Source organism: Ochotona curzoniae, unplaced genomic scaffold, assembly GCF_017591425.1.
Source record: "Ochotona curzoniae isolate NIBS_2020 unplaced genomic scaffold, NIBS_Ocur_1.0 contig_1, whole genome shotgun sequence".
In the NCBI taxonomy this organism is placed as follows: domain Eukaryota; kingdom Metazoa; phylum Chordata; class Mammalia; order Lagomorpha; family Ochotonidae; genus Ochotona; species Ochotona curzoniae.
The window spans coordinates 35,945,828-35,962,053 of record NW_024464918.1 but is presented as its reverse complement, the minus strand read 5'-3'; the positions used below and the strand labels follow the sequence as shown (position 1 = coordinate 35,962,053).

General features: G+C 43.1%; 1 protein-coding gene across 3 annotated transcripts in view; it reads left to right on the top strand.

Annotated features, from left to right (window-relative positions):
* Nucleotides 1-16,226, top strand: part of AFF4 (AF4/FMR2 family member 4) — a 69,577-nt gene that overhangs the window by 40,339 nt on the left and 13,012 nt on the right. For 2 of the 3 annotated variants that reach the window (XM_040971570.1, XM_040971561.1), the window contains 8 exons: nt 1,478-1,514; nt 3,166-3,214; nt 5,912-5,966; nt 6,406-6,443; nt 7,080-7,242; nt 7,977-8,894; nt 13,131-13,219; nt 13,759-13,999. In XM_040971570.1, the coding sequence (XP_040827504.1) occupies nt 1,478-1,514; nt 3,166-3,214; nt 5,912-5,966; nt 6,406-6,443; nt 7,080-7,242; nt 7,977-8,894; nt 13,131-13,219; nt 13,759-13,999 (1,590 nt within the window). Of the gene's footprint in view, nt 1-1,477; nt 1,519-3,165; nt 3,215-5,911; nt 5,967-6,405; nt 6,444-7,079; nt 7,243-7,976; nt 8,895-13,130; nt 13,220-13,758; nt 14,000-16,226 lie in introns of those variants that run through there. The other variant, XM_040971579.1, reaches the window with a different exon arrangement.

Below are 16,226 nucleotides of genomic sequence, written 5' to 3'. Positions count from 1 at the left end.
AGTGGTGCTGCAGCTCAACCCAGTTCAAGCATCACTGGCAGTACATGCTGTGACCTAACCTGTCAAGGCCAGGTCGGCTCTTACCAGTGTGTGCTGTGGCCTAGCCCAGCCCCTCCACACCCATTTTGGCTTCAGCTCTGGCTGGTGGGTGTTGCAGCCTAGATCAGCTGGGTATAGCCTACACCCTGTCTTGGCACTCTTGCATACCAGCTGGTACTACAGCCCAGCCAACTTGGCCTTCCCACCCCCAGCTGCAGCTTTGTGCTCCCCAGTGAGAGCTGCATCCTAGAAGGGATTCCCGAGTTGTCCTGCCTTGCCTACTCCCAGCTCCAGGTCTCATGCAGGTGTCATGGCTCTACTTGGCATGTTCTGCCCGCAGTTGTGATCTTTGCATGTGTTGGCATGTGCTGCAGTCTGACCCAGCTTGGCCCCTCCTAGCCCTGGCTCCCACAGATTTCAGGTAAATTCTTAGTGCAGTCTGGTTCAGCCTGTCACCACCACCACCCCACCCCAGTTTTCGGTATAAACCAACAGGGGTTGCAGTTCCATAGAGGTGAACCCACAAGCCCTCTACAGAATCTTTCCCCAGATCTAGTTCTTTTGCATTCTGTTGGGTGCTGCAGCCCATCCTGACACAGCCCATCATCTGCTCTGACATCTGTGAGCGGGTACTGCACTTAGCCTAGCCTGTCATGTCCCTCAGCCCATTTTGTTTGCAGCAGTAGGTAGCAGGTGATTCTATCTAACCCAGTCTAGGTCACCCATGTGGGTGGGTGCTTTGGCCTGGTGGAGACATAACTTCTAGTTCCCTCTTTGGCAGCCGCCTCACTTACCTGTGAGTGCAGCGGCCAGTCCATGGAAGGCTGCAGAAGTCATTCTTCCCCTTTCAGACATGCCCTCAGGTGTCCTACTCCAATATGTCCCCAAACTCCCTTCCCTGGACAATTTGCAGCTCCTCCATCTGGGGGCCAAGGTAGTGTGTCTCATCCCAGCAGTCTCTGCCATCCCCACATATCTTTGAAAAAAAATAATGGAATAGACAACTCTGCTGGCTCACTGGTTTAGTTAACACAGATTTGGCATTAACTAGACCCAGAGTGCCTGCCAGCTGTTGGCTGCTTTTCTCTCAGCAGATTAGCGCCTGTCTCTGTACAGGTAAGCTAGGCAGTTGCGTGCGTCTGGGGTAGCGTTTTCTAAATAACAAAACTCTCAAGTTGGAATTGTTTTCTCTTCAGGGCTCTAAATTAAGATGAGAGCCATGAAGGCTGCAGACAGGAAGGAGATGATGAGATGATTGGCTAACCTCGTGCTCTTGCTGCGTCCTGGAAAGCCCATGACCACAGATTGTTGGAGATGACGAGGCAGCATCATAACATTCTTTCTTTCCCTTTTCTTTTATGTAATTTGAAACATTTTCCACTAAGGAGCTTTTCCCTCTCCATATCATTTTGTATAATTTTATGTCCCTTTTTCTTAGGAGTCACAGCAGTCCAATTTTGGCCCTGGAGATCAAAGTAAGTATGTTTTTACTCTGTTCTTGGTTTTCAAGTAATACATTTATTGAGTATTTGATTCTCTTGGTCTCACCATATACTACTTTGATAAGTAGTAATGGGTTTAACTGAATAATGGGTTAACTGAATCTTGGTATGCTGGACTGTTCATCATTAGAAATCAAAATAAGCTTTATTACTTGGAATAGCCCAAAAGTTCATAGATTCAATTTTATGGGTACCTCATAACTCAAAAGTCATTCTGACTTTCCTTTAGGAAGAGGCTTGGTTTTGTGATGGTAAAACCTTACCCAGGAAAGAGTCAGTATAGCTGACTGTGGCTGTTTTCTTCCCAAGTCTCTATGTTGCCAACTTAGGCTTCCCAGGTCTCCTACTCTGGGTGAGAAGTCTGGTCTACTGTCTGCTACATTCTCCTCTTCTCTCCTGGCCTCTCAGAAAATCTTGACTGGAAGAGAACTGTAGGGAGCTCCAATGTCACCCTAAGGGATACTGGTTGTGTAGATGAGTAGTGGTAAGATTCAAGAGCGTTGGAACTTTTTAATCACTTGCTAATTACTTTTAGTGATCTTAAAGAGATGAAACCACAGTAATTTTTTATTTTAAGATTTATTTATTTTTATTTGAATGACAGACTTCTACAGAGAGAAAAGAGACGAGAGAGATAAGGTCCTCCATTCACTGGTTCTCGCCCCAAGCCGCCGCACTGCCCGGAGCTGAGCCGATCCGATCCAAAGCCAGAGGCAGGAGCTTCCTCCACATCTCCCACGTGGCTGCAGTGGCTCAAGGGCTTGAACCATGCTATGTCACTTTCCCAGGCCATCAGCAGGAAGCCAGATCAAAAGTGAAGCAGCTGGGCACAAACTGACATCCGTATGGGATACTGGTGCCACAGGATAGAGAATTAGTCTGCTGTGCCACCGTGCCAGCCCTTAAGATGTCTTTTAATTCTAAATTTTCTTTGTGGAGGTACTTCAAGAAGTTCTTGGAGTATGTGCATAATGCAAAAAGTGCATGACATTTTTGGTATGCAGAAAATAGCTAGCTAAAGGCCAGGAAATTTAAATTTTTCGTTTTTAAAGAACATCTTATCCTTACTGCTTCCTCATTCTCTTTCCCCATAGCTAACATGGCAAGTGGGATCATAGCTGTATGTGCTGTTTAAACCCTATCTTTTTTTTTTTTTTTTGGCTTGTTATTTTAGAACTGTTTCAGTATAAAGCTCCAGTTGATGCTTTTTAATATTCAAATTGTGCCATGTCACATGAAAGTATCATAATTTAGTCACTTACTGATGGATATTTAATTTGTTTCTGGTTTCTACTATTAAGAACTATGGATAGTCATATGTGTGTGTTTTTCTCCAGATTTATGTATAAGGTAAGTTTCTGTAATTGGAACTGTACAAAGTATCGATAAAGTAATGTTGCCCGACTTCGGAGCAGAAGGGTGATGCAAGTCTGCAGTCCTGCCAGAAGCTTGTAGACTTGCCTGTTTCCTGAGTATTTACCATTGTCATTACTGAGCTTGAATGTGTTGCTCTTTAATGATTGAAGAGTTAAATTTTGTTGTTTTGGCTTAATTTCTTTCAGGGTAGATATTTTATAATGTGAATAGTCAATCGTTGCTTACTTATGCATTCTTTTTATTCTAGAAAGATATAACCCTTCTTCAAAATCTTCAAATGGGCACCAGCCTAAATCGTAAGTTTATTGCTTATTAGTTTAATGTTTATCACTTTTTTGCGAAAGCTAATCTATGAAATGTGAACATTTTGGACAGTAGTTAGAAATATTTGCTTAATATTTTAAGACAAGAGTAGGCAAACTGTCACATAAAGGCCCTGATAGTGGCATGTTTTAGATGTCCCAGGCCATTCTCTTTGTCCTGTCTACTTCATTGTAGCCGCTTTGGTATGAGAGCAGCCAGAGACCAGGGCTGTGCTCCAATAAAACTATCTGCCCTACAGTGTGTGTGTGGGGGGGGGCAGCGGGGGAGGCTGGATTTGGCTTTCGGGCTATAGTTTGCCTGCCTCTGCCTCGAGATACATTTTTTCCTTCATCTGTGTGTGTGTTCATAGCTCATATTTAATAAATAATAAGATTAAATGCAAGAATTAACATAGTACTGTCTTCTGAAGATTTTTCAATTTTTTGTAGCTAGAAGCAGATAGGTGTATCAAAATATGGTAAGGTGAATAACTTTAGGGTCATACATTTCACGTTAAAGAGTGAACTGAATTCTTGGGCCCTGGTGTGGTAACCTAGCGGCTAAAATCCTCGCTTTGCATGCACTGGGATCCCTTATTGGTGCTGGTTCATATCCTGGCAGCTCCACTTCCCATTCAGCTCCCTGCTTGTGGCCTGGGAAAGCAGTCAAGGACAGCCCAAAGCCTTGGGACCCTGCATCTGTGTGGGAGACATGGAGGAGATTCCTGGCTCCTGGTTTCAGCTCTGCTCAGCTTCGACCGTTGCAGCCACTTGGGACGGAAGATCTTCCTGTCTTTCATCCTCTCTGTATATCTGACTTTCCAATAAAAAAAGAATTAAAAATTCTTTTTTAAAAAAAGTGAACTGAATTCCTGAGCCAATAAAATATTCTATATTATTCAGAATTCTAAAATAAAATTCTGATTAAATTGTGGCCATAGTACTAGCTCCCTATGCCATAGCCACAAACTGCTGGTGACCTTCCCAGGACCCCTGCAGTCAGCACAGAGAGGACCAAGTGGAAGTGAAAATATGTAAGTATAGGCTCTCTACTTCCACTTCTGAAGAATTGAAATTATATTTTTTTGATGCACACACGCACAAAAGCGTTCAGTATTACTGTAAATGTGCATATCATTTTGGTTGTTGAAGAAACCACAGCATGACCAGTCTGGTAAACTTTGGACATGTTCACATGGTAAGCAGGTTCACTGAGTTGGATTAAATGAGAGGATTGACAGAATTCAAAATAAGTACATTTCCCTGCGTAGAGATGAACTAAGCCCATATACTAAAGAAAATTTGTCCACATCACATATTGGATCAGTTTTAAAATGCTTCATAATTCTGTAATTACTTACTTCATTTAAGGTAATCTTTTATATAATACTTTGAGCATTTTCTTTTTTTTTTTTTTTTTTTAAAGATTTATTTTTATTATTTTTTCATTGGAAAGGCGGATATACAGAGAGGAGAGACAGAGAGGAAGATCTTCCGTCCGATGATTCACTCCCCAAGTGAGCCGCAACGGGCCGATACTATGCCGATCCGAAGCCAGGAGCCTCTTCCGGGTCTCCCACGCGGGCGCAGTGTCCCAAAGCTTTGGGCCGTCCTCAACTGCTTTCCCAGGCCACAGGCAGGGAGCTGGAAGGGAAGTGGGGCTGCCGGGATTAGAACCGGCGCCCATATGGGATCCCGGGCGTGCAAGGCGAGGACTTAACCACTTGCGCCACCGCGCCGGGCCCACTTTGAGCATTTTCTTCACACTGATGGGAGATGGCCATGAAATTTTAAGAAGAAAGACAATGGGACTACTACTGAGAAATTAAACGTGTGCTACTTGGTGTTCTCCTTAGGTTGCATTTTAATTTTTCCTCTCCTGTAATAAATACTCTTGGATTGTTAGTGGTATTGCAAGTTTGTTTTTTGTTTTTGTTTTTGATTTTGTGACCTTAAGGGAAATGGAAAATTTAAATTTTTAATTTTACTTTGAAAGATGATTTTTAGAAACTGTTAGCATATAGTATTAGTTCTCTGATTTTTTTTTTAAATTAATTTGAATTTTGAGGAAAATTTGGAGCCTGAATTTTAAAGGCTCGTACGTGGTCATTTCTTTCATATACCCAAGGATGTCATCCCAAATATTTGCTTCTACCTAGGGCTCTTTCCTGTCACAGTGGAATGTTTGTGAGCCGCAGCTTTGGCTTAGGGTATTGTGTTCTTTTTTTATTGTGTTCTTCTGGTTGCACAAACCTCTTTTCATGGAACACTGAAGACAAAAAAAGAATTGCTTGATGCATTCATTTTATCTTCCTTCTTTTTAGGAGTTATGTCTTCCTAGTGGATGGTTTGGTATGGCTGTGTTAGTTTGTTTTAATGGTGATATAATGTGTGTGGGTGTGCACTTAGAGAAAGTTAGAGATAACAAATGAGTTTGAGAGTCTTCAGAAAGTACATCTTATTTTGTTAGAAAAGTAACCATTTCACTCATGGAAAGGGTAGAGTTTATGAAATGGTTAAATTTCTGTCTTTATTCTAAATGGGAGTACTGAAGAGTAGACTTACACTTTTTTCTTTGTTTTATTTTTAAAGTAAATCTTTGGCTACTATAGTGTTCCTTGTCTAGATTGTTCTAGCATGCCATGTTAAATTGGTTCAGAACTAATAATCCTTTTTGTCTTTCCCTTCTAGAATGCTAAAAGATGACTTAAAACTCAGCAGCAGTGAGGACAGTGATGGCGAACAGGTATGTTTATGATATTTTTGCCAGTATCATCTAGTATTTGTGTGGGTTTTTTTTGGTATAATTGACTTAATACTTAGTGATCAGTTATTTAAAATGAATTTCTTCTTATAGGCTTTCTGACAATCAAATGTTGTTTTTGTGCTCTGTTTCAGCCTCCATTTTTTATTACTTTTACAGTACTGACTTTGCTTTCGTATTTGTTATGAATTAGAGGATATTCACGAAGCAGATTATTGATAAGAACTCTTAATAAAACATTGATGCTTATGCTGGCAATTCTGTTACTCTTTAGATGCATAAAACTGTATATGCTAAGTAAGCCTTGATGCATACATTAGAGAAGTCATTTTGTTCTTCAGAAATTCAGATATTGTTCTCATTAAGCAAACAGAGTACTAGTTATTCATTTACAGATTTACTTCCTATGCTTTCATTTTAGGATTGTGACAAAACAATGCCCAGGAGTACACCCGGAAGGTAGACATTCTTGTGTTTTTTGTTTCATTGAAGGGATAAGGTCAGCCTGGTAACATTGAGGCGATACAATAAGTACCCTTCTAAAATGTGTATTATCAGTTGTCATGGTGTAAATTAAAAATTGTTATATTCTTAAAGTAGATGAATTTTATATATAAGTAGTATCTCAAATTATTTTTAACACTTGCTTTACTTGCTTCATTGTATCTGAGTTCTGGTTTTACAGTCTAAATAGGAGTAAACCTTTTAGGAAGCAGCGCTGTAGTCCAGTGGGTATAATGCCTGAGTCCCAGCATGAGAACTTGGGTTTGATGTCCGTCTCTGAGCTCCAGCCTTCAGCCTTGTGCTGATGCAGATCCCGGGAGGCAGTGGCTCCAGCAACTGACTTCCTACTGTCCTGTGGCAGACTGGCTCCCAGTGTTTGCACTGGCCCAGTTGTGGCTATTGCAGGCATGTGGGGAGTGAACCGAGAGTAGAAACTCCCTTAGAGCTCTGTCTGTTTTTCTACTTCTCCATCTCGCAAATAAATTAAAAAAACAAATTAAATAGCAAATATTTTAAGTAAAGTTGATTGTCAGACATGTTTGTTTTCCTGTTGTCACTATGTATAACATGCTCATTTTTAATCTCTTTTAGTAATTCTGAACCCTCCCATCATAATAGTGAAGGGGCAGATAACTCCAGAGATGATTCTAGCAGCCACAGTGGATCAGAAAGCAGCTCTGGATCTGACTCCGAGAGTGAAAGCAGTTCCAGTGACAGTGAGGCGAATGAGCCGTCCCAGAGCGCGTCGCCCGAGGTGAGACAGTTCAGGAGCCACCTTGCTTAGCCCTTGCAGGGAGGCCCTTAGTGACGCTTGCTTTAGATCCCACTCCTGTACAGGAGGGGAAGCAAAGGAGGTTACATATTCCAAAGAAAGAAAATTGAGTCGTGGCATTTTAGAAAAAACCTAGGTACTTTACTTTCAGTTTTCTTTGAATAGTCATTTGGTCTAGATTAGGGACTGCTTGCAAGTTATTAAGCTACTGAATTCACTTTTGTATTGCAGCAGGGTAACTCGTGTTGTAGTAACTGTGGATAAAATAAGTCATGTTAATTTCACTGTGGCTCAATAAAATGCAGATAAAAATCTTGCCACATACACTATTTGTTTACTTTCTAGAAATAAGTATACTTGATGGTAATTTGTCATAATGCCTTGAAAGTTGGATTCCTAGCAGTATTATTTGCTATTTGAAGGTCACACTTGGGGAACTTCGAGTCATTCACAGGAAATGTGTTTTCTGCACAGATAGGAAAAATGTTTGCACCATAATAACTGACCTTTTAATATTATTTTCCATATGTAACACTAAGTTTGTGTTTTGACTCAATGTTTAAAGCTGATAGTATTCAGCTGTATGGGTTTTGCTCAGTCAGAACTAGGAAAAGCAGATACTTTTATTGTTTTAGGCATTGTGTCTTCCTCTTCCTGTGACTGAAGGAGACAAAAAGTCCCAGCATTGAAAAAGCGTATATATTTTGGTTTTTCAGCCTGAACCACCACCAACAAACAAATGGCAGCTTGATAATTGGTTGAATAAAGTGAACCCCCATAAAGTGTCTCCAGCATCTTCTGTGGATAGTAACATCCCATCATCTCAAGGCTACAAAAAGGAGAGCCGAGATCAGGGCCCTGGGAGTGGCTACACTGACACCAGCGCGCCGAAAGAGACGAGTTCTGCTACTCCCGGGCGGGACTCCAAAACCATCCAGAAGGGGTCAGAGAGTGGGCGCGGCAGGCAGAAGTCTCCTGCACAGGGTGACAGCACAACACAGAGGAGAACTGTAGGCAAAAAGCAACCTAAAAAGGCTGAGAAGGCAGCTGTTGAAGAACCCCGAGGAGGCCTGAAGATAGAGAGTGAGACCCCGGTGGACATGGCTGCCAGCCTGCCGTCCAGCAGGCACAAAGCAGCCACCAAGGGCTCAAGGAAACCCAATATAAAGAAGGAGTCTAAATCTTCCCCTCGGCCTCCAGCAGAGAAAAAGAAATACAAGACGGCAAGTAAATCTTCCCAGAAATCCCGGGAAATCATAGAGACAGATACCTCATCCTCGGATTCAGATGAAAGTGAGAGCCTGCCTCCTTCCTCGCAGACGCCCAAGTACCCTGACAGCAGCAGGACTCCAGTGAAACCCTCCTCAGTGGAGGAAGAAGATAGCTTTTTTAGGAACCGAATGTTCTCTCCTATGGAAGAGAAGGAACTTCTGTCACCCCTCAGTGAGCCTGATGACAGGTATCCTCTTATTGTGAAGATTGACCTGAATCTCTTGACTAGAATACCAGGGAAGCCTTACAAAGAAACAGAGCCACCCAAGGGGGAGAAGAAAAATGTGCCAGAGAAGCACACACGGGAGGCCCAGAAGCAAACCTCAGAGAAGGGCTCCAACAAGGGCAAGAGGAAACACAAGGTATGTGGAGAGCTTTTGTTGTTAACATCATACTTTTTTTTTTTGAGAGAGAGAGAGTGTGTGCAATAGAGAACTCCCGCTTGTTGCTTCACTCCACCAGATACCTGCAATTGCCGAGTCTAGACTAGGCCAACCCTTGGAGGTCTCTGGCCAGGATGGCAGGAAGCCTGCGGCTTGAGCCATCACTCCTGTTTCCTGGGATCTGCAGTCACAAGAAGCTGGAGTTAGGATGTCCAACACCGTTGCACTGGCAGGGGACACAGGCTTGGAGATGGCTAAGCCAAGGCCTGTCTTTCTGCTGTTTTTTTTTTTGAACAACATGATTTGAAATGCTAGGAGGATCTCAGTAAGCCACAGATTGATAAATTGGCTCAAGGCTGTGAAGGAAAGCGTGAATCGCAGGCCAGCTATGGGGCAGTCTGTTGGACCCCTGTGCAAAGCAGCATAGTTTACATCAAGTGAATTTGAAATATGTGTTGGCCAATGTAGAAGTGACATTAGAAGAAAGAGTGCTAACTGACCTTGCAACAGTCTTAAAATCTTGTTTATAGATGGTTTTTTTAAAATTAGGGTGTATGCTTCTTCCCTCTGGGATGTCACAATTTTCTACTATTTTCTGGATTTGTTTGTTTGTTTTAGTTTTATTCATTTGAAAAGGAGGAAAGATAACTCCTGTCCACTGATTTCTTCCCCAAGTGCCTGCCATGATCATGGCTCATCCAGCCGGAGCCAGGAGTCGGGACCTCAATCCAGGTCCTCCAGCTGGGTGGCAGGAGTGAGACCACTGAGTCAGGACCTGATGCCTCCCATGTTGGTCAGCGGCAGGACGCTGGAACCTGAAATGGAGCAAGGCACTCAGTCATGAAACATAGGTGTCCCAGCCTTGACCCCCGCTGCTTAGCCAAACACCTGCCCCTGGCTTGCTTTTTTATCTTACACCTGATTTAATTGGGAAGTCACATATACAAAAGGGAGGAGAGATAGAGAGGAAAATCTTCTATCCATTGATTCACTCTGCAAACAACTCCCCACCAACAGCCAGAGCTGAGCCGATCCGGAACCAGGAAACAGGAGCTTCTTCCTGGTCTCCAACCTGGGTGCAGGGTCCCAAGGCTTTAGGCCATCCTCGACTGCCTTCCAGGCCTCTAGCAGGGAGCTGGATGGGAAGCGGGGCTTCCAGGATTGGAACCAGCGCCCATATGGGATCCCAGCATGTGTAAATTGAGGACTTTAACTGCTAGGCCACTGCACCAGGCCCAGATTTTTTTTTTTTCTTTAACTAGTTCTAGCTAAAATTGATTCACTAGTTTTGACATGTTTAACAATTTAATGACCACCTTGTACATGTTTGTGCCCTATTTTTTATTAAATAGAAATTAGAAATAAAAATATCTACTGGTACATAGATGACCCTCATCTCTACATGTTTCCAAAATAGTTTGGAGGAAATGCTTGATATATATTTACAGTCAGTTTATTGTAGTCACAGGAAATGTAAAAATCATCAAACAGTAATAGTCATGGAAGGAAAAGACAAGTCAATTACACAGCAGTGACTGCATTGGGGAGGGGCAGCTTTTGAGCTCTTTTCTTGTGCAGGGAAGAATTTTTAAGGAAAAGAAAACTTTTCACAATAGTCTGTGCTGAAGAATGATTCCCTCATCCGCATCTGTGAATGTGATTGTAAAAGGCTGAAAGTTGAACTTCAGCAAGTAAAAGACAAGGACCAGAATGGCCTTATCAATAAAGCCAGGATACAAACCCCACTCAGGCTGAGCTGAGAACAGAGAACACATCCTTAAATACAGTCAGCCAGAGACGTTTTTCTGCCCTTTTATTAAAACCGCAGTGCAGGTACCAGGTATTCCAACAAAGGAGAATAATTTGCCCCATTGCTTCCTTTTCTTTCTTTTTTTTTTTAACTTAATGGAGTTAAATTGTTCATCTTACTTGAATTTCTAGAAAAGTGAAGCAACTGTTCTATAATATGTAAGTTGGCCTTTCAACTAAACAGTTAATTTTTTTTAAGATTTATTTATTTTTATTGGAAAGGCGGATATACAGACAAGATGAGAGACAGAGAGGAAGATCTTCCGTCCGATGATTCACTCCCCAAGTGCCATCAACGGCCGGTGCTGAGCTGTTCCCAAGAGAGGAGCCCAGATCCTCTTCCGGGTCTCCCACGCGGGTGCAGGGTCCCAAAGCTTTGGGCCGTCCTCGACTGCTTTCCCAGGCCACAAGCAGGGAGCTGGAAGGGAAGTGGAGCTGCCGGGATTAGAACCGGCGCCCATATGGGATCTTAGCGCATTCAAAGCGAGGACTTTAGCCACTGAGCCACAGCACCGAGACCTAAATAAATCTTTAAAAAGATTATTATGCAAAATGAAAAGAACCACCTAGAAATGCCACACATGTTTTATGATCCATTTAGAGGAAATGGCTAGAATAAGCTGTCCATGGAGACAGGCTGTGTGGTGACTGCAGGACTTGGGGAGAGCAGAATGAAGAATGACTGTTAATGGGTATAGGATGTCTTTTTTTGGATGATGGGAATGTTCTACAACTGATTATGGTGATAGTTGTACAGTTGTGTGCATGTACTAATGCTATGGAATGGTGCTTTTGTACACAGTGAATTTTATGGTGTATGAGTTGTATTTTCATTTTATTTTTGTGACTATCACCCATCCCCAAAGTCATTGTATTACCATCTAAATACTGAAAGCTTGTTGCAGTATTTGTGTTGTGTAGATCTACAACAGAAGACTACTTTTCAACCTCAAAACCAGATGTAGGGCCTGGCATTTCTGCACCTGTGATGGCAGCTTCCGGTGTGGTCACTAGTTGGTGTCTCAGCTGTGCCAGTCACATCTGGCTCTCCAGAAGATCCCTGCCACCTAAAGGGAGTACAGTTCCAGGTTCCTGGCTTCAGCCTTGCCCAGTTCTGGCTGTTACCGCCATTTTTCAGAGCGAACCCGCAGATGAGCAATCTGTCTCTTTATGTTTATCCTTTGCTCGCTATGATTCTGCCTTTCAAATAAACCATTTTTTTTTAATGTCATGTTTAGGGCCCGGTGCAATAGCATAATGGTTAAAGTCCTTGCCTTGAAAGCGCGGGGATCCCATATGGGCACCATTTCTTTTTTTTTTTTTTTTTTTTTAAAGATTGATTTATTTATTGGAAAGTCAGATGTGCAGAGAGGAGGAGAGACAGAGAGGAAGATCTTCCATCTACTGAGTCACTCCCCAAGTGACCACAACAGCCGATGCTATGCCAGTCTGAAGCCAGGATCCGGGAACTTCTTCCAGGTCTCCCACACGGGTGCAGGGTCCCAAAGCCTCAGGCCATCCTCAGCTGCTTTCCCAGGCTACAAGCAGGGAGCTGGATGGGAAATGGAGCTGCCGGGATTAGAACCGACGCCCATGTGGGATCCCGGCGTGTTCAAGGCGAGGACTTTAGCCGCTAGGCCACCATGCCGGGCCCATGGGCACCATTTCTAATTGCGGCAGTCCTGCTCCACTTTCCATCCAGCTCCCTGCCTGTGGCCCAGGAAAGCAGTTGAGGACGGCCCAGAGCCTTGGGACCCTGCACCCGCGTGTGAGAACCAGAAGAAGCTCCTGGCTTCTGGCTTTGGATTGGCTCAACTCCAGTGGTTGAGGTTACTTGGGGGAGTGAATCATTTAACAGAAGATCTTCCTCTCTGTCTCTCCTCCTCTCTGTATATCTGCCTTTGCAATAAAAGTAAATAAATCTTTAAAGAAAATACTAAATTGACAGAAAATTGCATACATGAGCTCTTGGATGTCTCTTTAGTATTATCTTTAAAAACAAGGAGGGAGCCTTGATTGATTTGAAAAGCAGAACAACAGAGTTATGGAAAGACAGAGGCAAGGAAAAGAGATCTTCCGTTTGCTGGCTCACTTCCCAAATGGCAGCAGGTGCAAGTTTTAGCCAAGGCCAAAGCCACAGGCAAGGAACTTGTCCCACCTTGGTGGCGTGGGTCAAGCACCTGGGCACTGTATTGACTAAGTGCCTTAGCAGAAGCTGGAGTAGCCAGGGCTTGAACTGGCAACTGATAGGGAATAATCATGTCCCAAGTGGCAGCTTACCACACTGTGCCACATGCTGGCTCCCCATTGGTCTTACTTCTGACATTTCTCTGTGATAAATGGTCTGAGAATGACAGTACCGGATGTTGAAGTTAGATGAATGAAAATTTTCTGTTTCCCATCCAGAGTGATGATGATAACCGAGCCAATGAGAGCAAGAAACCTAAAACAGAAGATAAGAATTCAACAAGCCACAAGCCATCCAGCAACAGAGAGTATGTCCCCCAAACACGCCACATATCAGTGTTGTTAGCATGTCTGTTTTGGTGATGGGTTCTTTCTAATGTTTTCTGAGTGTGTTCCTTGTAGTAAGTTTGTATCATATACAAGTACTCCTCACATACTGGGAGATTCTGATTTTTAAGTAATAGAAAGCATTTGAGATTGGATTACTGCTTCCTCGTAATGGTTCCGAGGTAATTATAGAGTGATAAACTTGTGTGGCACCCTGTCTGTAATTGCTGGCTCAGAAATGTTGATTTCTCCATTCATGACTGGTGTGTCCATCCATTCAGCCAATATGTACTGAGTGCCTAGTGGGCCATTTCAGGCATCAGCCGTGCAGCTATGGAGAGAACTTGACAAGAGTCCCAATTCTGCAGAGTTGAGCCTTGTTTTGTAGAAATAAATGTGCGCTGGTAATCAACTGTGGGAGTAACCTCCTTGTCCTGAAAGCGGGCAATGAGAAGCAGAAGGTTCTATCAACCTGTACCAGTGTATGGAGCAATGAGAATTTTTTGGTTTGGTTTGGTAGGTCATCTAAGCAAAGTGCTGCGAAAGAAAAGGACTTGTTGCCTTCCCCTGCTGGGCCTGTGCCTTCGAAAGATCCCAAATCAGAGCACAGCTCTCGGAAGAGGACTATCAGTCAGTCTTCGTCCCTCAAGTCCAGCAGCAACAGCCACAAGGAGAACAGTGGCAGCAGCAAGAGCAGCTCCTCCACGTCAAAGCAGAAGAAGACTGAAGGGAAGACTTCCAGCAGCTCCAAGGAGGTGAAGGTACGGTGCTGGCGTCTGCCCTCCGACCCCCGGGCACACCAGCATCCCCCAGGAGTGCCACTTCGAGTCCTGGCTGCTCTGCTTCCCATCCAGCTGTTTTCTATAGTTGTAGAAGGTCATCCCTTGGGGTCCCTGCTCCCCTCAACAAAAGACCTGGATGGAACCCCGGGCTCCTGGCCGCCTCCTGGTTCGGCTGCAGTTGTGCAGCCGCTGGGGAGTAAACAAGTATGTGGAAAACCTCTGCCTCTCTGACTTTCCAATAAAAGTAAATAAACCTCTTTTAAAAGAAATATTAACATAGAAACCCAATATTGATTACATTAATTATACAAGTTTTTGATTCTAAGTTTTAGTTATTTCTACTTGAAAAGCAGAGAGATAGAGTGACATACCAAGTGAGAGAAATCTGTCTTTTGATTGACTCTGCAAATGCTTGTCATAGCTAAGTCTGGTCTATGCAGGGTGAGTTGGGCCATCACTTGCTGACTCCCAGGAGGGACCTGGACCAGAGCAGAGCAAAGACTGAAACCAAGCACTGTGGATGAGGTGGCTGTGTCCCGAGCTGCATCTTAACCACTGAGCCAATTGCTTACCATGCGGGTTTTTAAAATAATCTTTAAATGACTCTGATTGTTGAAGTTTGAAACGAGCTTTAGGTTTTATACAATTAGACTGTAGGAACAAGTTTTATAATAAGAAATGACAAAGCAACTATTTTGCCTAGACTCATGAAATAGAGAAAAATCTTTTCAGTTTAGCTTTGAAATTATTCCTCGTTGTTATAGCGTGCTCATTATGCTGGGAAATAGTCTCCACATTTATCAGTGGAGATCTGAATCAGAGTAACATCCTCAGTTCTGTACTTTAATAGACTACTACATTGTTGGCATTGTTTTTAAATTATTGTAATTAGAACTCCATGAAATCAGAGCATGCAATGAAATTTAAGAAAATATCCGAATCTTAAAGAACATAGCTTATTTTTGTTTTTCAAAGATTTATTTATTTTTATTGGAAAGTCAGGTATACAGAGAGGAGGAGAGACAGAGAGGAAGATCTTCCATGCGATGATTCGCTCCCCAAGTGACCACAATAGCAGGTGCTGAACTGATCCGAAGCTAAGAGCTTCTGAGTCTCCCACATGGGTGCAGGATACCAAGGTGTTGGGGCTATCCTGGACTGCTTTCCCAGGCCACAAGCAGGGAGCTGGATGGGAAGCAGAGATGCCAGGATTAGAACCAACACCCATATGGAATCCTGGCGCCTGCAAGGTGAGGACTTTAGCTGCTAGGCTACCATGCCGTGCCAATTATTTGTTAGTTAGTAAAGCGAAGATCTCAGAGTTGAATAATTAGAATACTGTGCTGGTGAAGTGGCACTGTGGAGCTAGCTTCCCACATGGTTACCAGTTCCAGTTCTGGCTACTTCACTGCAGATCCAGCTCCCTGTTTAGGGGCTGGGAAAAACAGTGCAGGAAGCCCCAAGTGTTGGGTCCCTGCACTCACATGGAAGAGCTGGAAGAAACTCCTGGCTTCATTCTGACCCAGCTCCAACTGTTGCAGCCCTTTGAGGGTGAGCCAACAGATGAAAGACATTTAAAATATTTTACTTATTTATTTATTTGTTTATTTATTTATTTATTTGAAAATGAGGAAATGAGAGAGCTCTTGCACCTGCCAGAAGCTCCTTCCCGATTTCTCATGTGGGTCACATGGACCCAAACATTGGGGCAGTCTTTACTGCTTTCCCAGGCTGTTAGCAGGGACTGATTGGAAGTGGAGCGACCAGGACAGGAGCTGGTGCCCATATGGGATGCCAACATTGCAGGCAGGAAGCTTTACTTACTATGCCACAATGTTGGCCCTTACATCCAGGCACTTTGGATTCTGTGAAACAGAGGAAAACTATCCTAGAAATGTACCTACCAAAATATAAAATTCAAAAAGCTACTTCATAAACTCAAAATTTTTTCCCTAAAAAAAAAGTTGGAATTTCCTCTGATCTCTAAATTTTTTCCCTTGAAATAAGGAATGGATGAACTGAAAAGCCAGTCAGAAAAGCCAAAAAATTGAGTGCAGGAGTATTATAAATGAATGTTAAGCTCAAGTTGTAAGACACTATTTGTCAGGTTTATGTCGGTACAACAGCCATAAAAGACATGCTGTAGTACTTTCCTTCCTTCCTTCCTTCCTTCCTTCCTTCCTTTTTGGTACGTAAATATTTTTCA